This window comes from Carlito syrichta, unplaced genomic scaffold (genome assembly GCF_000164805.1).
Source record: "Carlito syrichta isolate Samal-C Ts95f unplaced genomic scaffold, Tarsius_syrichta-2.0.1 Scaffold308155, whole genome shotgun sequence".
NCBI classification, from domain to species: domain Eukaryota; kingdom Metazoa; phylum Chordata; class Mammalia; order Primates; family Tarsiidae; genus Carlito; species Carlito syrichta.
The window spans coordinates 1,180,599-1,204,952 of NW_007252251.1; the positions used below are offsets into that span (position 1 = coordinate 1,180,599).

A 24,354-nucleotide genomic window follows, 5' to 3' on the forward strand; every position below is an offset into this window, starting at 1 on the left:
AGTTGGTGGAATTCAGACGCCGAGGTCAGATTGGAGGCCTTCACACCTGGCCTGAAGCAGGGGGGAGCCTTAGAGGAACTTCTCAACCAGACTTGCACATGAGAATCCTTTGGAGGGTCTTTATTCCTGGCTCTGGCGACCCCATCCCAATCGAATTGGAATCCCTGGGGCCTGGGCAGGGGTCTGTTTGAAAGCTGCTCAGGCGATGCCCTTGTTAGGCATTGAGGCTGGAGAAGAACCGAGCAGACAGGTGACGTCCAGATTGGGAACCACTAGTGTCCCTGGTTCCCTTTATTGGCTTGCGTTATTTACAAGATTTCCTTAACAAATATTTCAGTGCTTTCTTCTGCCAAGCTCTGTGCAAGGAAGAGCAAAAATAGACTTGATTTCTGCTTCACGAAAGTTACAGTATGAGAGACAGACAGCAATTGGTTAGATTTTGACAGATAAAATGTAAAATCGCCACCATGTGAGCACTAGGAAAGAGAGGGCCCCTGGTGCTAGGACTGGAACCCTGGGGCAAATCATCCGAGTGCAGATTGTTTATCGTGTCCCTGTCTCTGTGTGTTTTTCGTGTGCACAGCAGTCCCATAAGGTAGGTTCTCAAGCTGTTCTACAGAGGGAAGAACGCAGGAGGTGCATTCCTTGTTTACAGCCAGATAGGGCAGGAGCAGCAACATGGGTGCTGCCAGTGGCTCGTTCCCACTCAAAGCCCAGGACTTTTTGAGGAAGGGGAAACCTGCCTCCATATCCACCCCTCCAGCCACCCTTGGGTGCACTTTCCCTCCCTCTCACAACTGGATGGAAACTCAGTGAGTAGGAAGGTCCCATAAAAAGGCAATTTAATATGAGAAAAGTGAACAGGTTTAAGAAATACTTCGAAGCAAAATCAAAATATTTGGGATCGCATATGCAGGAGGTCAGTGTCAGTGATGACCCAACTTCTTACTTGTGCAACCAAATGGATCGTGCTTCCCTCGAACCCTCACTTTCCCAGTGGTCTGAGTTTTTCAGACTTTGTTTTTTAAGCAGCAGACATATTAAGTTCCTTACGAATAAAGCATCACAGGCTGTTTATGTTAAAAAGGAATCTTTTTTTCCCACTTGGTACGTTTTTCAGGCTAAATGAATGGGTACCCCTTGGATTCGAAGACAGGCCTGTGATTTTCAACGTGTGGGAGTCTGCCTTCAGCACAGTGTGTTTTAGAATTGTCCAGAGTGGAGAAGGCTTATCTTTCTGCCTCTCAGTCTAGAGACTAGCGCAGATGAGTGAGGTCATTATGAGGGTCCGCTTGCGCTGCCCTGGAGGCCACCCAGGGGCTGTGAGCGTCCTTTGCACGTGGGGTTCTGTCAGTGCAGCCACTGGTCCCGGAATTTTCCCGGAAGTGAAATTCTGCAAATACGTTCTTTGACTTTGTGAAAGAATAGGTTACATCCAGCAAAGCAAGAAGACGTTCCAGGGAGTGGGCAGGATGAAACACGCCAAGTGGGATCGTGAGTGGTGCGCGTCAGGAGGAGGGCTGGAGACCAGTGTGGCGTGGGTTCCCAGGAGGACGGCATTGCCAGGTGCTTTCCACGGGGACTAGGGAGTTTGGTTTTAATGTGGTGGTTACGTTACAGAGGGAGCTGGGTTAGAAATGTAGCATTTTCCTGAAACAGAGAGTAGCCCTTTAAAATCAAAAGACCTTTCTGGTCTTTGAGACTACCTTTCTATTTTCCACTCTTCTAGATGGAAATAACTTTGTTGTTTTTGCCTTTCCTAATGTTTTGAATGTTAAAAGGCAAACTTTCTTTCTGTTTAACGTCTGTGCAGATTCAAATTAGTAATTGTGTTGATTTCTTGTGGCTCTAAGAATCTGTTTCTGGTGGCTGTCGATCAATTTCTGCCTCCAGGGTTACACTACTTTCTCCTCTGTCTGTGTCAAATCTCCTTCTACCTCCCTCTTATGAGGACACTTGTGTGGTTTCATTTAAGGCCCACCTAGATAAACCAGGTTAATCTCTCTGACTCGAGACCTTTAGTTTAATCACATCTGCAAAGGCCATTTTTTCCATGTAAGGTGACATTTACAGGTTCCAGGAATTAGGACCTAATATCTTTGGAGGTCACCATTCAGCTTACTACAATTACAACTTTTTATATTCAGACATCCACTCAGGAAGATTCTCAGAAGTGTGTGAATAACGCAAAGTAATAGATATCAGATTAATACTATTGGCAAATTTCGTTAAATGAAAATGTCACATAAACCATACACTGTACTTGACTCAGAGGCATTTACATAATTTTGTCTTGTTTCAGGAAGTACCAGGGCAGTTTATATGAAAATTCAAATCACAGCAAGACAATGTAAATTAGGCATAGATGAAAGAAAAATCAACAAGGATAAGAACAGAAAACGAAACAGAAGATTAGGAAAAAAAGCACACAGTTATCCTTTTAATTGCTATTTCATGGAAAACTAATTCTTGCTTTGTAAATGAAGTATAATAGTTGCTACAAAAGAATTAAATAACCCTCCAAATAGCAACAGATCCAGTGTCTTATCCAGGCATAACTCGGAGATACTATTTTCTTAGATTCTAGATCACTGCAATAATGTGAATATTGAAATAAAGCCAAATAATTTTAAAATTTTTCCAGTGTCTTCAAAATGTACGTTTATACTATACTGTGGTCTGTTAAGAGTATAATAGCATGATATTTTAAGAAATGCACATACCTTGATTAAAAATACTTTATTGCTAAAAAATGCTAATGATCATCGGAGCCTTCAGTAAGTCCTAATTGTTTTACTGGTGGAGGGTCCTGCCTCGATGTTGATGGCTGCTGACTAATTGATCCAGGTGGTGGTTGCTAAGGATGAGGCGGCAGTGGTGATTTCTTAAAATAAGACAATGATGAAGTTTGCGGCATCAGTGGACGTGTCCTTTCATGAACGATTTATCTGTAGCATCTGATGCTCTTTGATGGCTTTTTATCCTCAATATGACTCCTTTCAAAACCGGAGTCCATCCTTTCATACTCTGCTGCTACTTTATCAACTAAGGTTATGTAGTATTCTACATTCGTTGTTGTTATTTCAATGGTGTTCACAGTATGTCCACCAGGAGTAGATTCTGTCTCAAGAAACCACTTTCTTTGCTCACGCATGAGAAACAACTCCTCATCCACTCATGAGGTTGCAGAAATTTTGTCACATCTTTAGTCTCCTCTCTACTATGAAAGTCTAATTTTGATTCTCCTATTTCTACCGCATCTGCAGTTACTTCTACTGAAGCCTTGAAACCCACAAAGTCATTCAAGAGGGTTGGAATCAACTTTTTCCAAACTCCTGTTAATGCTGACATCTTGACTTCCTCTCATGAGGAATTATGAATGGTTTTAATGGCATCTAGAATGATGAAACCTCTCCAGAAGATTTTCAAAGTACTCTGCCGTGATCCAACAGAAGAATCACTCTCTATGAGAGCTATAGCCTTGTGAAATATATTTTTTAAACAATAAGACTTGGAAGTCGAAATTACTCCTAGTCACATAGTCTTCAGAATGGATGCTGTGTTTCGTAGGCATCAAAACAACATTAGTCTCGTATATCCCCGTCAGAGCTCTTGGGTCACCAGGTGCCTTATCAATGAGTAGTGATGTTTTGAAAGAAATCTTTTTTCCTGAGCATTAGGTCTCAACAGTAGACTTAAAATATTCAGTAAGTCATGCTGTAAACAGATATACAGTCATCCAGTTTTTGCTGTTCCATAGAAAAAGCACAGGCAGAGTAAATTTGGAATAATCTGTCGTGCCTCTGGTTGTCAGAATGGTAAGTGAGCATTGGCTTCCATGTAGAGTCACTAGCTTCTGGAGCCCCTAACAAGCGAGTCAGCTGGTTGTTTAAAACTTTGAAGCCAGGTATTAACAACTCCTCTCTGCTATGAAAGTCCTCAGGTGGCATATTCTTCCCATAGAGGGCTGTCCCATCTACATTGAAAATCTGTTCAATGTAGCTACCTTCATCATGACCTTCACTACATCTTCTGAAAAACTTGCTGTAGCTTCTACGTGAGCACTTGCTGCTTCCCCTTGCACTTTCGTGTCCTGAAGATGGCTTCTTTCCTTAAATCTCATGAACCAGCCTCTGCTAGACTTCAACTTTTCTTCTGTAGTTTCCTTGCCTCTCTTACCCATCGTCATAAGTAAAGGACAGTTAGGCCCTTCTCTGGATTCGGCTTTGGCTTAAGGGAATGTTGTGGCTGGTTTGATCTATTTAGATCTCTAAACCTTTCTCCATAGCAACAAGAAGGCAGTTGCACTTTCTTATCATTCGTGTGTTCACTGGAGTATCATTTTTTTCTTTCCTCCAAGAACTTTTTTTTCACATTCACAATTTGGCCACCTGGCATCAGGGGCCTGACTTTCGCCTTGTCTCGACTTTGGACATGCCTTCCTTATCAAGCTTAATCCTTTCTAGCTTTTTATGTAAGGTCAGAGATGTGTGGCCCTTTCACTTGAAGGCTTAGTAGCCATTGTAAGAGTATTCATTGCCCTAATCACATTATTATTGTCTCTCAAGGAAAAAGAAGGCCGGAGGAGAGGGAAGGACACGGGGGAACAGCCGGTCAGTGGAGCATGGGAACACACATATTAGCATATGCCAAAACTTCTGGATGCAATATTTTACTCAAACCTGATAATAACACTGTGAAGTAAATACTTTTACTTTTTTAAATTTATTAATAAAGTTTGCCATCTTATATGGGCACAGCTCATGGTGCTTCAGAAATTCACAATAGAAACGTCAAAGATCACTGAGCAGATATCACCATGACAGGTATAATAAGAATGAAAAGTTTGAAATATTGCAAGAATTACCAAAATATGACACAGAGACATGAAGTGAGTACACTGTTGGAAAAATGGTACCGATAGACTTGCTCAGTACAAGATTGCCACAAACCTTCAATGTGTAAAAAACACAAAATCTGCAAAACGTAATAAAGTGAAGTGTGAGCAAAGGTATGCCTCTACTCTAAGCAGTGAATTATCCAAGAAAAAAATTTTATATTTAAAATTTTACATTGAAATTTAGGCAATATAACCATAAACCTCAAACTGTGGAAGCTAGCTGTTATGCATTTTGATTTGTGATTTTAAGAGTATTATTATTTTTTTTTTACTAGGCAAAGAACTTGGTTAATCTTTGTTTCAAACTTTATTCCCAGAAGAGTATTATTAAGACTATTCATACTATCTTCGAAGCTACCTCCTATAGTTTTGTTTCCTCTTTAAGTAAAAGTTTTAACATAGGTAATGATATATATTTTAGGTGAAATCAGTAATTTGCAGCAAATGGTATACCATTGTTGTAATTAAAATTTCTTAGAAATTGAATCACACAAATAACAGATATTATAGTATATTGGAACCCTTTTTGAATTGTCTTCCCTAATTTATATCTTATTTTCTTAATAGGCTGGGTAGGCAGAATCTGAGAAGTTTTTTCAAAAAGTTATAAGCAAAACAGTGCATTTTTATGGGCTGTGATAAGCTCTGCTACTTAGAAAGATATAGTAAATACTAAATAAGTACTTCAGTAAATGTTGATTTGTTAAATAAATATTTCAACAAATATTGTTGGATTATAGTAGTAACAGCAAATAGTTGATAAGCACATACGATTGGGAGGTAGGAGAGCGCAGTGATTAAGGTCCCATAATCAAGGCAAGTTGTCTGGATTTTAATTCTGCCATGTTACTTATCATTGATATGACCACCAGGCCTTGGTTTCTACATATGTAAAGTTAAGATAGTCATAGCTCAATATCCCAGGGTTGTCATGAAGATCTAACAAGTTAATATGTGCAAAATGCTTAAAACAGCACCAGACACATGGTAAGTTGAATATAATTGTTTCCTGTTGCTTTTAGTAGCACATGCCAAAAGGTTTGCATACATTATTTTACTGAAATCTTATAATAAAACCGTGAGGTGGAAACAGGTAAACTAAGGGTCAAAAAAATTAAGTGAGGAAGACTAGATTCAAGTCCAGGTCCATCTGAGTCTAGAGGGTGAATCAACCACTGAGCTACCCCGTGCCTTGGTGTGTGCCGGACAGCGTGTGCAAAGGGGAAACAAAGAAGAACTTAACATGGGTCATCTTTTCAGGAGGGTGGTGAAGAAGAGTTGAGTGTCATTCCTGTGGGTAACAGCTCACAGAACTCACGAGATGACATATTTTCTTTCCAATAGGCTTCTTGGAGTGGGAGAGGGCTAATTAGAACGAATTCACATTAAGGGTGATAATAACAATAAAAATTTAGTGGTTTTTCTAAATGTCAGATACCATGCTATGCACTTTTTAAAAAAACATGTTATTTAGTAAGTACAACAAACTCACAGGGAAGGTAGTGCTATTTTTAATTCACAGATGAGGAAACTGAATGACAGAGCAGGTAACTATTTACACAAGTTTTTTCCAACTCACACAGCTTGGAAACCAGAATCTGACTTCATACCTTGGAATGTTTATCACCATTCCTTAGATACCTGGTAGGCAGCAGCAGTCAGTGTGCAAAGTTACAAAGGATGATTTTCCTCTAGATCCTATAAGGTCAAAGGAGTTTTTAAGAGGCAGAATTTAACTGCACGATTCATTCTATAGGTCTGGGAATATGAACATGACTCAGTATACCTGAAGAAGCTTCATAATATGACAGGATACTTGCTTACTAACAGCTTGCGATTTTAGTTCTGTTTTCAAGCAGGAAAATTCTAAAAAAAGTCACGTGACCTGTGGTTCTTAGAACCAGGACAGAATTTTATCACCAGCTCAAGGAAAAGCCAGTTTAAATATGGAATGGTTTAGCGATGGTATTCCACTTGGTGTCCATCCATATCCAGTAATCTCAGGACTTTAAAATAAACAGAAGCCATGGGATCTGTGTACTTATTTTTAGAAAGTAGGATTTGTACTGTTTAGATGCTGGCTGAAAGGACAAATTTCAGTTAGTACCCCCCAAAAGAAAGCTTTTTGTTGCCTCACAGGTATTATAATTACTTGTTTACGTGAATGTGTTTTACACATCTAACCATCTCCCATGCATATTAGCACAATACCTACTTTAAGAAAATACCTCATAAAAGTGTTCAAAAAAATGAACGCAGGATTTGTCCTTAAGCTACTTTAACAATCTCTGTGTTAAATTTTTATGGTACAAAGGAGAAAGTGCAGAAGAGAGGGCGTCACCTTGGTCATCAGCTGGCTTGCTGTCTGTCACCATTACTGTTGTTCTGGAAGGACCCTGACAACACTAGAAGCACCTCTTAAGCCTTTTGAGTTAACGCCGAGCATGGTGGTGAGTGCCTGGAACTCCAGTGACTTGGGAGGCTCACCTGAGTCTAGGAGTTTGAATCCAGTCCGAGCAACACAGGGAGACCTCCCCTGCCCCACCATTTCTAAAACAAGCGAACAAATAAATAGATAATGGGGCTGGACTCAGTGGCTCACACCTGTAATCCTAGCCACATCGCGAGATCCTGTCTCTACTAAAAGAATAATAATAGTAAGTAAAAAGACAAAAATTAAAACAAAATCTAAAAATGTAATGAGTTACTATGCAGTTAAGAGCGCATACGAGAAGATCCCAAAATGTGGATTTTTTGTGGCTGTTATTCTGTTCACTGAATATTTAAGCAATAAAGTAAAATTTATTTAAAATATATGCATCACATTAAGAATCATTGTTAACAGTCCAAGGAAGGAAGAACATTTTAATGAATTTGATTTGGCTAAAAGGAAGGCTTGGGTCCTCAAGGAAAGATGAATTTTAAACAGTTTCTCACAGTGTGAATCGTTTATAAAAAGTGTTGCGTTTTGATGCAGAGGAAGTGAAATTCCCAGAATGAAGCCACAAATCTCCAAGAATACCCTGAGTCACTGACATGCTGTCTCTCTCCTCTAAGGCAAAATCTGGCACTTTGCTGTAGCCAGGTCACATTCTACACGTGAAAACACGTGTATATTCCACCTCATTTCCAAACTTACCTGTGGTCATTTGCGTCACATCACACTCTTCCTCTTATATATCTAAAACATAGACTCATCTTCAGCCTCTTGGAAATCGCAAAATATGTTTTTCTTAAAATTATACATTTCTTTTGTCAAGGAAAGCGAGAGCACCTTATCGAGGATCGTGGAAGCAGGATTGATTCAAGATGAAAAATTCTGTAAAAGTCACATGACATGTGACTCTGAGAAACAGTATAGAATTTTATTAGTAGCTGCAAGGAAAAAGCTGGTTCAAATTGGAATGGCTCAAATACGGTACTCCACTTGGTGTTTATATCATCTCAGTCCAATCATCTCAGGACATTGAAATAAATAAGTCATAGGATCTGTGCACTTGTTTCCAGAAAGTGGAATCTGTATTCTTTAGATGCTGGCTGAAATAACTAATTTCAATGAGCATCCCAAAAAAGAAAGCTTTTTGTTGCCTCATGCGTATTATAATTACTTGTTTACATGAATATGTTTTATTCATTTAACCATCTCCCAAGCATATTCATGGAAGCAGAACTGATTCATTCAAAAGAAAAAAGCCAATTTGGAGTTGGGAGGAGTGGGAGGAGATCTCCTCAGATCTCTCAGTTTTAAAGTCTCTGGCTGTGTGATTTTTCACTGATTTTCCCTCACACGTGAATGAGCTGAGAGCAGCAACGATGAGCCCTAAAACAGCGTTGTCTATAAATATTTCCCAACATTTTGTTCAAAAATGGATTGATTTTTATAAAAAGACATCATGGAAAGATGGTTTCTTTGATTTCAGTGTTAGGACAGTCCAGGAAGAATGTAGACATCCCAGAGCTCCAAAATGAAGTTACAAGATATCCACGCTCCCTGTGAAGTTTCATTTAAATAATCGGAAAGGTCTCTTTCTCATAAGCACTGCAGAAGGGTATCCTTGGTACCCTCCCCCCTCAGATGGTCCTGACAGCCACCACAAGGAATATCCTCTCCTCTCAGTACCCTCTCCCTCAGATGGTGCCCTGAGACCCAGAACCAGGGCCATCCTCTCCTGGCAGGACCCTGTCCCTTCAGATGGTGTTCTGAGACCCAGAGTCAGGGGTCTCCTTTCCTGCCAGTACCCTCTCTCTCAGATGGTGCCCTGAGACCTAGAACCAGGGGTATCCTCTCCTGTCAGGACCCTCTGTCTTTAGATGGTGTCTTGAGACCCACCACCTGGGGTATCCTCTCCTCTCAGATAATGGCCCACACTTGCCTCTGTGGGACTGGCAATATCTTTCCAGATATTTGCTCTTTTTATCCCTTTCCCAAGGATGAGGGAAAATAAATGTTTTGGTTTAATGTAGTAGGACCTGTTATGTACGCCGGAAGACATAGTGGCCCCAAGGAATAGCTTTGAATTCTGGCTCTGTTAGATTTGGGAAAAGAGTAGATTAGCTCTGACTTGTGTGTGCTTAGTCTCTTGACCTCTCTCTTCCTTCCTTCTCTGTCTTTTTCCTCCTCCCTTCCTCTCACTCTCTCTTTTTTTTTGAGTCGGAGTCTCACTCTGTCACCCAGACTGGCGTGCCATGGCCGCTCCCGGCCACCGCAGCCTCGACCTGCCGGGTTCCGGTGATCCTTCCGCCTCAGCCTTCTAAGTAGCTGGAACTACAGGCGCACGCTACCACGCCCGGCACATTTTTGATTTATTGTAGAGATGAGGTCTCGCCAAGTTGCCCAGATGGGTCTTGAACCCGCAGACTCAGGCCATCCACTCACCTCAGCCTCCCAAAGGCGCGGGATTATAGGCTGAGCCACCGAGCCTGGCTCCACTCTCTCTTTTTAATGCGCCAAATTCAGGGATCAGTTCTCAGTCCTTATCTTCGTTGACCTATTAACATATCTTGGCCCCGGTGTCCACTATCCTCTCCTTGAAGCGCTTTGTCCACTTGGCTTCCAGGACACTGAACTCTCTTTGTTTTCCTCCTCCTTCACAAGCCTCCCAGTCTCCTTTGCTAACTGCTGGCATGTCCCCGGAGGTCAGCCCTTGGCCCGCTTCTCTTTTCTATCTATGCTGACTCTCTTGGCCATCTCATGACGCATGCTTTTGCGTTTGATCCATGTGCTCACAACTCCAAAATGTGTTTTTTCAGCCTGGACCTAGATCCTCAACTTCAGACTGCCCACGCAGTGTGTCTGCGTGAACATCCAATCAGCATCTTGAACTCACACGTCTGACACTGATCCCCCGGTCCTCTCCTCCAGAACACCCTCGTCCTCCCAGGGTCATCCCCATTTCAGTTGATGGCAACTCCATTTCAAACGCGGAAGCTGAAAGCTATCCTCCTGAGGTCTGGCTTTGTTCTTTGCCCTCATCATACCCCATTTCCAGCCTGTCATTCCAGCTCTACTTCCAAGAAGTATCCAGCATGGAACAGCGGCCCAACACAGCTGCTGGTATCGCCTTGGTCTAGGGCTCCCTCGTCTCTCACCTGGATTCCCGCAGGAGTCTTCTAGCAGGTTCCTCCTGCTTTGACCCTGGTCTGTCTTCACTCTATTCCCAGCGTCGTAACTGGAGAGATCCTCTCAGCCGTGACGTGTCATGACACTTGTCTCGTCAGGATGCTCCACTCAGTCTTCATTCACTTGGAACCAAGGGCAAGGTTCTTCCGATGGCCCCTGCCTCTTCCCCGACTCGCCTCCTCATCCTCAGCCTGTGAACGCTCCTTGCTTTCTCTGCAGAGCCTTTGACCTCATGAACCTCTCCCCCTCAAAAACTCCTCCTCAGGTGTCTTCTGGCCTCACGCCCTCACCCTCTTTGGTTCTGTACCCAAACGTTGCTGGTATTACCCTTAGACCTGCTATCTGGGCTCCTGTTGCTGGGAAACAATTCTCCCTAAGTCTCTCAAGTTTCTTCACAACTTGTGTCTTCTGAGCAAAGGTTTTTAACAGATAATATTCTCTAGGATCTTTTCAAGGATATTTGCGTAATAGGCAGCCTTGGAAACTAGAGACTGCCTCCCTTAGGGGCAGATTTAGTGACTGTCCAGGATAATAAAGATAATAAAAACCAGGTGTTGGGCAGATTGGCTAGCATCCCTTACATAAATCAGGGCGCCTAATCTCAGTGTTACTCTTCGGGGATATACCCCACTGTGTAAAGAGGTGATATCTGGCTCCCATCACACCACCCTTTTGGAATTAGTGCTCAGGGAAGGGGTGCCGTGATGTGACTCTGACAGCTACTGTTGCTGTGAGTCATAAGTGGTCTTTTTTCTGTGACCCAGGAGTCTTGTGTTTTCTGCCAGCATCCCTGAAACTCAGGCTAATTTGTTGGCTTGTGAGTAGGGAAAAATCTGGACATTCACAATTCCTTACATCCAGCAGGGGCCTTTGGCTTTCGAGGGCCCCGTTTTAGCTCTCTTCTGGCTGAGCCTTTTCACTTGGAGACTGAGCCTCTTCTTTTAGACCATGCTCTGGGTACCTGAAGCTACAGAATTTGCTGCCCAAACAGCCCTCAGTGTGTTAGCAGCCTTCCATGGGCAGACCAGGCTGCTGGTATGTATCTATTCCCAAGAGATGACTGAGAGGTGGCTGATTAGGGGATTTGGCAGTAAGAGTGTCTTAACATACAGGGTAGGAAACTGGTTCTCAAAGTGGTTTCCTTGACCAGCGCTATCAGCTTCCCTGGCAACCTGGAAGAAATGCAGATTCTTAGACTTCGCCTATTTCGGTTTCACTAAATCAGAAACTTTGGGAGCGGGCCACTTGTGTTTTCACACGTCCTCCAGGAGATTCTGATGCCCGCTCATGTTTGAGGATATGATGTAAACTCGCTGGACTAGACTGTCCACACACATGTGCAAGGGCCCCGTCCATGCTTGTGGCAGGTAGACCTCAAGGCGCCACCCCCCGCCCCCACCCCCGCCCGTGATCTGCAGCTTCTGGTAGTTACGTCCTTGTATGATCTCCTTCCTTAAAGCGTGTGCAAGACTGTAACTTGCTTCCCACCAACAGAATATGATAAACAAGGCCAGGTTCGGTGGCTCAGCCTGTCGTCTCAGCATTTTGGGAGGCTGAGGCGAGTGGATGGCCTGAGCCCGGGACTCAAGGCCAGCCCCGGCACCTTGGCAAGACCTCGTCTCTACAAGAAATCAAAAAATCAGCTGGGCGTGGTAGCGCGTGCCTGTAGTTCCAGCTACTCGGAAGGCGGAGGCGGAAGCATCGCCGGAGCCCAGCAGGTTGACATGAGCATGCCAGCCTCTGCACTCCAGCCTGGGTGACAGAGTGAGACTCCAACTCAAAAAAAAAAAAAAAAAAAGAAAGAAAGTCTGCTGGTTTCTGGTAAATGCTCCATTGAAATCAGCAGGCTCTTCCAAACGTCCTTCCTCAGTCTCGGAGAATTGCTTGAATGATCCAAATACATGAAACACACCGGCCCAGAGGCTCACACCTGCGATCCCAGCCTTTGGAAGGCTGAAGCGGGAGATTGTTTGAGTCAAGGAGTTTGGAATCAGCCTAGGCAATGTAGTGAGGCCTAAAAATTAGCCAGGCATGGTGGTGTGTGCCTGTAATCGCAGCTACTTGGGAGGCTGAGGCAGAAGACTCGCTTGAGCCCAAGAGGTTGAGACTGTGGTGAGCCACAATTGTTCCACTGCACTCCAGCCTTGGTGACTCTGACTCAAAACAATAACTAAATCAAATAAATAAGAAGGAAGTCATTTATATAAATTAGTAAGTAAATAGTAAGAAAATGGCTCCATTCCCTGCCTTCCCCCCAAATAAAGAATAAATCAACCCTGGGTTTGCTGTTTTTACAAAATCAGAGTTCATCTACCAGTATTGAATGTAACCCTAATTTCTTCTTTTTACATTTTTGTTGTTTTGAGACGGAATCTCCCTATGTTGTCCAGGCTTCTCCTGAACTCCTTGGGCTCAAGTGATCCTCTAGTCTCGCCTCCCAAAGTGCTGGGATTATAGGCATGAACCACTGTGCCTGGAGCTCTTAATTTCTATCAGCAGGCCTCTTCCAACTTCACAGCACCCTAGCTGCCGTGTTTTTTGCTGAATGTGAGCCTGTGCTCACCGAAGGAATCCAAGCGGAAGAAAGAGTCCAACTTCCTGTTAATCTGTGCCCTCTTTTTCTTTCTGTCTTCCCTTAATTACAAGGCAGCTCCTGGCTTTGTCATTTGAGCTGTAGAACCTTCCGCTTTGAGTCAGACACACGGTCCAAGGAATGGTCTATGGAAGGCCAGGCTTGACCTCTCCCTACCATATACCCAAAATGTTTCCCTGAGTAATTGTCTTCTTTTGTTCTCTGACATTTATCTTTTGATCAAACACTTTGGAGAGGAACCGATGCAGAGAGAGCCCTGGCCAGGGAGCCAGGAGGCCTGGCTTCTGATCTTGACTTTGCCACCACTCTGGCCCTCCCCTTGTCTTACCCGAGGGGGCGGGATCGGTTGCCCTTCGAGGCCCTGCCCAGCTCCTTCTTAAGATGCCTAGTCAAACTCCTTCAACAAGTGTTTTTTTTAAAACTACGTATACATGCATGCATACACACATACATATGTGTTAAGCTGTTCTTTAAGCTATGTTTGCTTTTCTTTCCCAGGTGGAAAGTTTGCAGCCATCTGAGATATTTTCATTTTCTAATATAATTTCTAAAATTTTATTCTGGATGCCAGTACTTCTCACTCAAAGAATGACTACGTACCCACACAAGCTATTTCTTTACTCTGAGATGATTGTCATAGCGTGGGAGGAAGTAAAATAAGGGTCATGTCATGTAAAGGGACCCTCGTTGCGTAGTGAAGAGCCTAGATGTTGTCACAAAGATTTGGATTCATTTTTCGGGACAGAACCTTTTTTTTTTTTTTTTTGAAACAGGATTTATTGAGAGGACAGAAAAGCTCCCCCAGTGGGAGGGGACCCGAAGGGGTTACCCGGGGCAGAACCTTCTTAGTGATGTGATCTTTAACTCGCCCAAGTCTCAGTTTGCTCATCTGCAAAATGGTGGAAATGGGGGCCACCAGTGGGTTTTGTGGTGACTGAGTGAGATGATTCATGAAAAGTGCTTATAACAGCACCTGGGTACTATTGAGCAATGAAGAAGAAAAATGAGATTCATTCATCTGTTTTTCACGAAATGCGCATTGAACACCCCTCTGTGCTGAACTCTAAATTAGGTGCTAGAGACATACGTGAATGAACCAGAATCCTTTCTTTGTGAGTTTACCACCCTATTTTTGTTGTAGCAGTTAGGTGTCAAGCAACTATTTTTAACGCATTCCTTTATCAGAAGGTTCTTTGGAGTTTTGTATGCTACCCACCACAAAGTCAAAAATATTTTCCTGGTGCTAGGAAAAGATGAGTAGGTTGAAGATAGACATAAACATGTAAGTTAAGGGAATTTTGCTATCTGGCCTCCATGCAAATCCGAAGCATACATTCTACTTACTAAAAAGCTGAAATTTTGCGAACAAAATAATGAAAGTTTTAAATGGTTGCTGCTTTTGGTCTTTCTTCACTAGGATAAAAACTTAGAGATAGGCATATGAGACCAGCCTGGACAACTTGGTGAGACCTCATCTCTACAGTAAATAAAAATATAAGCCAGACGTGGTAGCACGTGCCTGTAGTTCCGGCTACTTGGAAGGCTGAGGCAGAAGGATCACTGGAGCCCAGCCGGTCGAGGCTGTGGTGGCCATGTGTGAGCCATTGCACTCTAGCCTGGGCAACAGAGTGAGACTCCAACTCAAAAAAAAAAAAACCATAGACACGGCAGGCATACAAAGCAATGTTCACATGGACACGTTTTGAGGAAGAAAAGGTTGCATGTTTTGCTTACATTTGGATGCTTCTCTCATAATAATTCAGGAAAGTCTTAAGGGAGATGCCAGCAGCACTCAACTTTTCAGTCTTCGGGCCTTAGTTCTGGTCTTGGGTAGCTCAGACATTGGTGATGACAGGGCAGGCTTGCTGCAAGGGGGCCAAAGTCTGTGGAGAGGCAGCATGCTCTGGATGGCAGGCCTGAAAATCCTGCTGTCTGTTGCTTAGCAGCCTGCTTGAGAACGCCGATGATTCTGGAAGCTTCTAGTGACACATAGAGATGCCAGCTCTTGCAACTTTAAATGTTTCAAAAACTAAATAAGGCATGGATGATAACGTATGTATGTGTATATATACATACACTCGTGCATGTGTATGTCTGTGTCCATACCATCTATCACCTCGACTCTGCCTTGGTTTTCTTCATAAAACGATGGCATTTGGGGCATAATTATCTGTTTTCTTTTTTCTTTTTCCCAACTAGTATTTAAGCTCCTTGAGGACAAGGGCTTTGTTTCTCTTTTGCTATATCCCTGGTGTCTACAACAATGACTGGTCCTTGGAAAGCACTTTATAAATACTTGAAGGGAAAGCAAAGAATGGATTAATAAATGAATGATTAGTATTGAGTGGAGATAGCATCGTGTGGAGTGGAGTGGAGATACCTGGCAGGGGTAGTAGGATGGACCTTTCAACTTTTATGAGAAATGAATAGTTTTAAAAATCTGCTATAACCTCTTGTAGAAGCTCCTAAAATTAAGAAGTGCTCAAGTGAGGATTTTCAATACTGTACTATTGTCATTACATTTTGTTCCCAACACTGAAATTCTGAGGACAGTGGTAAGCTTAGGGTCTGGGAGTATACACGTAAAGATAGAAGCTGAGACAAAACTAAGTGGCTCTTCTTGAGAAAGGGAGAGTGAAGGAATGTGGAGAGTGCGACGGGGAAGTACAGGAAGTGGAGAGGAAGGGACCTACAAGAATGACTCCTGGAGAGAGAAAATGAAATACAGAGAGAGAGAGGATGGTGCGCTTGGAGACTGAGGAGAGAAGTTCGGGCAAGAGATGCTTCTAATGGGGTTTTTCCAGGAAATGGTATCAACCAACTCCTGCTCTCCCCTGTGATAACTTCAGTACATTCTGCATCACTCATTGAAATGTTTGTGGGATTCGAGTTTTGTTGTGGGAGAGCTCAAAATAAGAGATCACTGGATAGCTGTTGTATGTTTTACAGAGAAATAGCCATTCTTCTTCTCCCCACATCTATTAAATGAATACTGAGAAACTCTTACATACGATCAGTGTGACATCTGCGAGTGAACTGTGTATTTGGAGTGCCCTTGTCCTTTTGCCTGTTCTGGTCCAGAGGTTCCAACATGCTGGGAGAAGGATGGACGAGTAGAATGGAGCTGGCTCCCATGGGGACAGTTTGCCTGGTCAGTTGGTTTTCAGTGTTGGATTGACAACACCTGGTCAAGTTATTTCAGCCTGATAAATCAAAGTCTCATTTAGGGAAATTAAAACTATAATATGGCCTGCTCGGCTTAGCTGGATATTTTATGAGAAGCCATGTCTGTGTTCTTGTGTTGCTTAAAAACATTATTCTGCATACCAGACGCAGTTATTGAACCTAAACTGTGAGATGCTGACTTCCTTCCCTGACTATGTTACCCCCCAAGTCCTTGCTGATCGCCGGCTAGGGCTTGGAATATTGAATGACGAATCCATCCGTTCATCTCCAAATTTCATTGTCTTTCAACAGAGAGTATTTTTAGCTTTGTTGAGAATTCTGGGTAGCGGAAATCGCCTACAGAAATATCAGGTTAGGTGGATATTCCTTTTATTTCATAAAACTCAAGATGGGTTCTGTAAAATGAATATTTGAGCCATCATTAGTCTAATATAGTGGTATGAGGTCATTTTAAGTACGTTTCCAAGGAAGTCTTATAGTTTAAAAGTATATCCTTTTCACAAAATCTAGTCTTAATAAAAGTAGATACAGTAATTCTGATAATAAATTGTTTAGACTCTGTGTCAATGTTATCATGTGGTGGTAAACTCTCTCTGGGATCCCGGTGGTCACAGTAAAGGTTGCTGCTGATACCTTAGGTTTTTTGAGCTGTGAGGTACATTCATCAGTACATCAGTGAAGTCCACTCTTGGTCAGACTTGATGGCCAGCTCACCGTTGGTTGTTTTCTCTGGTTTGTCATTTCCAAACTTTCCCTTGTTAGAGCATTCACTCTGGTGGTTTTCCACCTGCAGTGCTGTTTCTCCTTGCTTCCTCTGGTCAGATTCCACCCATGCGACTGCCAGTGAACTCCTGATTTTCCCACTGGAAGTTTTCTCAGTGCTGACAGCATTATGAATCTTTTGTTTTATGTCTTTCAGGGGCAGCATCGTAATTCAGAATTGGAAGTACTTAATAAATGGTCTCATACAGTTTCCTCCTTTTGTAGATGAAAGCACTTGAGAGATCAGGGCATCAGCCTGGGCCGGGACCTCACAAATGGGAGCACTAGAACAAGAACTCAGCCCTGTGATCCTTCTGCATTTCCAGCCATTCACTTCTTCAGCACATCGCAATTATTTATCCATGTATCTTGTTGAACAGACTATTTGGAGGTTTATTTTTAATTTAGAAGTTAACTGTTTAGTAATTAAAGTTTAAGGCTCAACATTTCAAGTTTGTGCTTGACTAGCCTTCCCAAGTACCTACATCTTATGAGTTTAAAAATTAAATATATAAATAGAGTGACTCTGAGATTCTCCTGTGTGCCAATATTACTTACGAATATAGTAAGATTTCCACTTAAGAATCACAAGTTTAAATCACTAATCTAATTAAGCATTGGGAGTTGTAAGTTTAAGCCTGATTGTCTCTCAACAGACTAAATTCTCTCAAATATAATATAAAATTCCAGATGTTCAAATTTCTTCCCACAAGACACTAGTTCTTTTACGTGTAACTTTCATATCTTATTTATAAAATTAGCAAATGTGAATAATTACTTTTAAAGCAACTTTGATTAGTAGGATATTCAAATAGCATGATATGACCCAATCTTCCAATTCAGTTACTATACTCAATTTTGGCTGAGCATGTTGGCTCATGCCTGTAATGCCAGCACTTTGGGAGGCTGAAGCGGGAAGATCGCTTGAGGCCAGAAGTTTGAGACCAGCCTGGACAACATAGTGAGACATTGGTTTTACAAAAAATTAAAAATTAGCTGGGCGTGGTGGTGCGCACCTGTAGTCCCAGCTACTTGGGCTGAGGCAGGAGGATCAAATAAGCCCTGAAGTTTGAGATTACATTGAGCTTTGATCGTGGTACTATACTCATCCTGCATAAATGGCCCTGTCTTACAAAACCAACAAGCAAAACTTAAAAAAATACACACACACACACACACACACATCCCCAATTTCATACTTAAGTACTTCAATTTTATATTTGACTAACCTTCCCAAGTACTTACATCTTACAAGTTTAAAAATTAAATACATAAGTAGAGTGAATCTGAAATTCTCCTGTGTTCCAATATTACTTACAAATGTAGTGAGATTTCCACTTAAAAATCACAAGTTTAAGTTGCTAATCTAATTAAGCATTGGAAATTGTCATTTTAAGCCTGCTTGTCTCTCAACAAACTAAATTCTCTCAAATATAATATAAAATACCAAATACTCAGATTTCTTCCCACAAAACACTAGTTCTACACTTTTGATTTACTCATTTCTGCATTCATTCCTAATTGAAAACAGCTATGTACCAGGCAATGCTCTAGAAAAACACTAGCAAACAAAATGAAAACGCCTGTCCTTGTGAAGTTAAAATTCCTGGGAAGAGGCAAATAATAAAGGACACAAATTAGTAAAGCATGTCATGTGTAGTGTGCTAGATTTGGTAGGTGCTAAGGAAAGCAGTAAGTGGATGAAGGAAGTCTGAAATGCAGGGGATGGATGAAAGGGTGGGTGTAGACGATTGTATCTCTTTCTGGGATCCACACTCTGCACAGAGACCTTATCAGTTCACCGAGGCAACTTTCCAAGAGAGAGGGGTTACTGAGGACACTTGAGGTTATGGAAAGACCAGAAATTTTTTCGTGAGACATTGACTGGATTCTCACCGGTGACCCTGGTGAACCCTCTGAACTTATGATTGCGACATTCACAACTCCTTAGCTTCTAAAGGGAAACCTGTAGCCCCCACATCACTTGATTGGATTCTCCGCTTCTCTGGCTCTTAAAATATGTCGGAGGACTTCCCACCCAACTGTCATGACTTTGAATGCAGCCCTGCATTCTGGGTGTCCTTTGTGGTTTTGACCTGCAGTTTAGACACAGCATGCTCAGTCACGTGCCTAATCAAGGTCAGCTTTCCAGGAGGTCAGTGAACTTCACGAGGGCAAGCACTATGCCTTAGCTCTGTTTTGTTTCTTGCTTATCACTGTGGCCTGTAGAGCATAACGAGTTACCCCAGTAGATCCTCAGGCCATGTTTAAAGCAGGAGACTGCAGCTCCAAGATATAAGGTCAAGTTCCGCTCAGCCTCCTGGGTGCAGTCAGCTGCTCAGACTGGACTTCCTCAAGTGTGAAGAGAAGTTGTAAGAATACTCATGTGTCCCACAGCACTATAGGAATGAAGAGCCACCCTGTGAATGCTTGGTTTCCTTACTATTAACGGTTGGGTGTTTATTGTAAAAATCCCTCAAAGCATTTCACAAGCATAAAGACCCTTCCCTCTCTATTTGGGCTTCAGGATAATGTGGGCTGTTGTACCACTTTTATTTTTATCATATTGATAGTTTTATTGTGCCTGGTGTATATTTCAGTGCTACGTTTTTTTCCCCACAGGATAGATTCAGTGTAACAGAATGAACTTGCATTTTTTTCCTTCTCCTCTACAGAACTAACTTACATTATTTTTCCTGCTCATTCCGTTTCCCCGCTCTAAATACTAGTGATCTCTTTATGGATAGGAACTTGAAGAAGGCAGCTCTTGCCAAAGTGAATCTTTTCTGCTCCCTTGCAGCCCACCGTTGTTGGAGCATTCTAAGAAAGATTCAGAAATGGCTTCTGAGAGGGCTGTGTGACTCTGGGGAATGGCATCTTATGGCAGTCTTGTGAAGGGAGGGTGTTTTGTTTTGTTTTGTTTAATTATAAAGTTGTGGGTACAATTCGGGGCTAGGTATAGAAACTTTGATCATGCAGGTACCCTTGTGGATGGTGGATGCCCCTCCCTCCCCTAGCAGGTGCCCTCAACTGCCAATCCCACCCCCCTCCCCTGACAGTTTCCCACTCCTGCCAATCCCTTTCTTATAGTATCATAATTGTTCAAGGTCCGCTCATGAGTGAGGGCGTTTGAAAACCTTTTCAGTGAGAAAGGTCGCTTCCCACCTGGAGTCTGCATGCATCTGTCTCTACCACTGGACAGAGGTCTGATGCCATCTTGACAAAGCCTTTCCAGCCCCTGAACACGCTCAAGGTAGCGCTGGTTAGTGCTGTCCCTCTGTTCTTACTCTGTCACTTGGTAAGTGTATTCAGAGTCCTTGGGAATAATAAAAATGTCTCCATTTTTTCTTGTCACTCTGAATAACTGCTGTATAAGGCTAGTCTATTTCTATGTCATTATTACTTCATCATGTATGATGTAAGCCAGTTTGGCTCTTTTATGGGGAGAAGGCAGAAGGGAGGGAAGGAAGGAAAGACAGGGCTGTATAATTATATTTTCAAAGACAAATTTATCTGAAAGTGAGCCTTTCTCCAGAATGACCTACCACCAGCTTTAGTTAAATGGGCACAGTGCCAAGCTTGGCTTCTAACTTTATTAAATGGAGCAAACTTTTACCTTAACTTCTAATGTTCTAAAATTACTGACACATAGGAATTTGCAAATTAAGTATGGTACATTGGCCAGGCTCGGTGGCTCAGCCTGTAATCCCAGCACTTTGGGAGGCCGAGGCGAGTGGATTGCCTGAGCCCGTGGGTTCAAGACCCACCTAGGCAACTTGGAGAGACATCATCTCTACAATAAATAAAAATTATCTGGGCGTGGTAGCACTTGCTTGTAGTTCTACCTTCTTGGAAGGCTGAGGTTGAAGGATCGCCGGAACCCAGCAGGTCAAGGCTGCGGTGGCTGGGAGAGTGCCACTGAACTCCAGACTGGGCAACAGAGTGAGACTCCAACTAAAAAAAAAACCCCAAAAAATATGGTGCATAGTCTTAATACACACACACAGAGAGAGAGAGAGAGAGAGAGAAAGAGAAAAGAAACGGGGGGAAGGAGACAGAGAGAGAGAGCTCTTCAGCTGTTTCTTGATCGGAGAACATAAAGGAGAGTGTCAATGGCTTCATTCTTATCTTAGGATTGAATACAAGAAGTGGAATTGTTTGTTGACCTCTGCATAAAACGGTGTTTCCTGGTCCTTCTGTTGATAGATTCAGGTATCAAGGATGTTTTCCACGTGCTTGCTCAGAGTTCCCTTCAATGAAGGAAGGAGCACACCAGCTTGCTGCTTTGGAGGCCCACAGATTGCAGCCCGATGACCTGCTGTTGCTATAGCTCCTTGATATTTGCTGAATGCTCCTCAGTACCTCACATTGCAAGTATTCACCATCCTTTCTGGTGGGATGGAGGCTGGTGTTGCTCTTGTGCAGACTACAAAGCTAGAACCAGAAAAAGGGGAAAACTGATGACTTAAAGTGGTCTTAGAAGATGGGTTCAAGCCGATGGTTTGTTATGCTCTTTGGGAGCTGGAAAGGCGAAGAATCTGACGGCAGTGAGCCCAGCAATGAATCCGATGTCATAATTTTGTTTATTTACTTATACTCTGTAGTAATTAACATACAGCAATCAAGTAGTCAACCTGACAACATGTGATCTAAATGATGAGCATAAGGAATTATGGCAAGATCAAAATCAGGAAAACTAAGAGGTCAGAATACAAGACACCTCTTCAGAGAATGTGGGAATAACCAAGAAAACTGAATGACTGATCCCAGAGAATCAAGAAACACTTAGGCCAGGAAACAATAAGAACAAAGGCAGTTGGGGAGTTCAGCAATGGTTTCAAGAGGCACTACTTATTTTACGTGTGCTATTTTCTAGACAAATCAGAAAGGAGACTAAGCTGAGACTTTACCAGCATCACAGGACTTAATATCAAGCTGTGATCAGATAAAGAATGTGGGTGTTTTATACAAGTTCTGAGAAGAGACCCAAATAGAAGCATATGCTATTTTATGATAATATTTATTTATACACAAACATTTGGTGAGCATCCTCCTGTGTGAGGCAGTGCATCGATTCTGAGGATACAGTGATGAACCAGAATGGATGCTAAAATGTGTCAGCACAGATAGCTATAAACATCCGGGAGTTGTCGGTCCACACAGCAATGATGCAAGCCGTAGATCTTTGGACAGTTTCTCTCTTCTCTCAGGTTGTCAAAGGTCAGGATTTTCCAAGCGAAGTGGGGGTGAGTCAGTATTAGATCCTGCATTGATTCCAGGGAATAAGGAGTCTCTGGGACATTAAGATGATTCTGGGTTTGACTGCAAAGTTGGCTTTGGACTGCCCTCACCCAGGCAGATCACTCCTTCCATTCGGTTCTCATGGGCACAGCTGCACCTAGGATACCTCTGGCTTTAGGAAGGCTCTAGTGTCCTTGCAGCTCTACTTTCTAGAAGCCAGGTAAGCACAATGGCCAAGAATCGTTTGGATGGCAGGTAGGCCCAGATGATAAGTGACTGCCAGGGGCCTTTATTCAGCTAATATTTGTAAATGCGTGTTGCTTGGTGGGACATTGTACAAACCAAGTTAAACAGACTCTGTGCCTTCTCTGAGGCAGATGCCCAAACACCAGAAGCATCCAGAGGCCCTGGGGAAGCGTGTGAACATGGACCAAGGCACAGCACTGTCGCTTGGCATGATGATGAGCCCAACTGCCTCTTTCAGGAGTCATGAACTGGAGTCGTGAGCCAAGTGCTGTAGGAGTTGCATTTTTCAGGAGAGTGAGATGGAGATGAGTGTTTCCCTCCCTGAGAGTCAGGAGAGGATTGTTGAGGGAGTGTCTGAAGGTAGAAAGGGGGGGAACCTGCCATCTGGAAGTGTGATGATGTCCCAGACATTGGTACCGCTTCTTAAAGTAGCCTTTGCTTCTGGAGTAGACGCAAGGAAGGGGGCATTACGTTGACTTGGCTGCAAAAATCTGAGGGAGCTGGCATGTTAGGAGCACCAACCTGGCTGTTGGACATCATTGCCCTCATGACTTTCTGGCCTCACGACGCCGAAAGGCTGGAAGTCAGCCTTGCCATGTAGGATTTCAGGTAATCATCTCCAGAACATAGCTGCGTGGTAGGTGATGGCATCATTACTCACAGGTGAGTCAATAGAGGCCTGGAGAACCTAAGCAACGTGCTTGCCAAGTACTCAGAAAGTACCGTGTATGGCCATACTCTGGCCATGTGCCCTCACACACCCCTATGTGGTGGGGATTAAGAACACAAGGAATGTTATTTTTTTATGTGCTTCATGCATGTCGCAGTGTCATCAACCATGAGGACAGCCAGAAAGACAAGTTCCCCTTTTGGGGGAAATTTCCTACAAAACTGGTTAATACAATAAGTAGGAATGAGAAGAGGGGAGGACTAGAAGGAATAATGGCAACATCGAAGATGCAGGAAGAACATAGACGTTTCCAGAAGATGTTAGGGTGGACTGCCTGGGACAGGACTTGGCAGGAGCACTTTGAGAGGGCGAGTTTTGAGCCAGGTTTCATAGTTAGAGAGATAGGCTATCTGTATTTGAAAGAAGCATAGGCCGGGCTCGGTGGCTCAGCCTGGCATCCCAGCACTTTGGGAGGCCGAGGCGAGTGGATTGCCTGAGCTCGCGGGTTCAATACTAGTCCAGGCAACTCTCAAGACCTCGTCTCTATAATAAATAATAATAAAAAAATTAGCCGGCGTGGTAGTGCATGCCTATAGTTCTGGCTACTTGTAAGACTAAGGTGGAAGGGTCACCTGAGCCCAATAGGTCGAGGCTGGGGTGGCCATGAGCATGCATGCCACTGCACTCCAGCCTGGGCAACAGAGTGAGACTCCAACTCAAAAAAAAATGTAAAAGGGCAAAATACCTCTACATCAAATGCCGTCAGGGAATCTGTTGGAGTAAAAATAGAAACGCAGATAAGGGCTGCTTACAAGAAGGATACTTTAAGCAATATTTTTGTAAAGGTTGAGAGAGTGAAGGGATAGGCAAAAATACACAAGACGGAGAAAGAGCAAACAAAATTCAAAACACGAAGAGCATATTTTTATTGGAAAGAACATATAAAACAGTAAAAGGAGAGACAATTTGCAAAGTCATAAACTTGTGTGTCCACATAGCATAGCACCTAAAAGTACATTTTTAAAAAGCTATCACAATGCTGGACTGACTGGCAAATAATTTAGTTTATAGCGGTGTATTTTAATGAGGCAGCCTAACAAACTGACTTACCAGGTGTTATCAAAGAACTTAATAAA

General features: G+C 42.8%; 1 protein-coding gene across 1 annotated transcript in view; it reads left to right on the forward strand.

The window, feature by feature from the left end:
* TPD52L1 (tumor protein D52 like 1) overlaps positions 1-24,354 on the forward strand; it is a 102,466-nt gene that overhangs the window by 312 nt on the left and 77,800 nt on the right. The window contains exon 2 of the mRNA XM_008065102.2: positions 1,424-1,566. Coding sequence (XP_008063293.2) covers positions 1,424-1,566 — 143 coding nt within the window. The remainder of the gene's footprint in view (positions 1-1,423; positions 1,567-24,354) is intronic.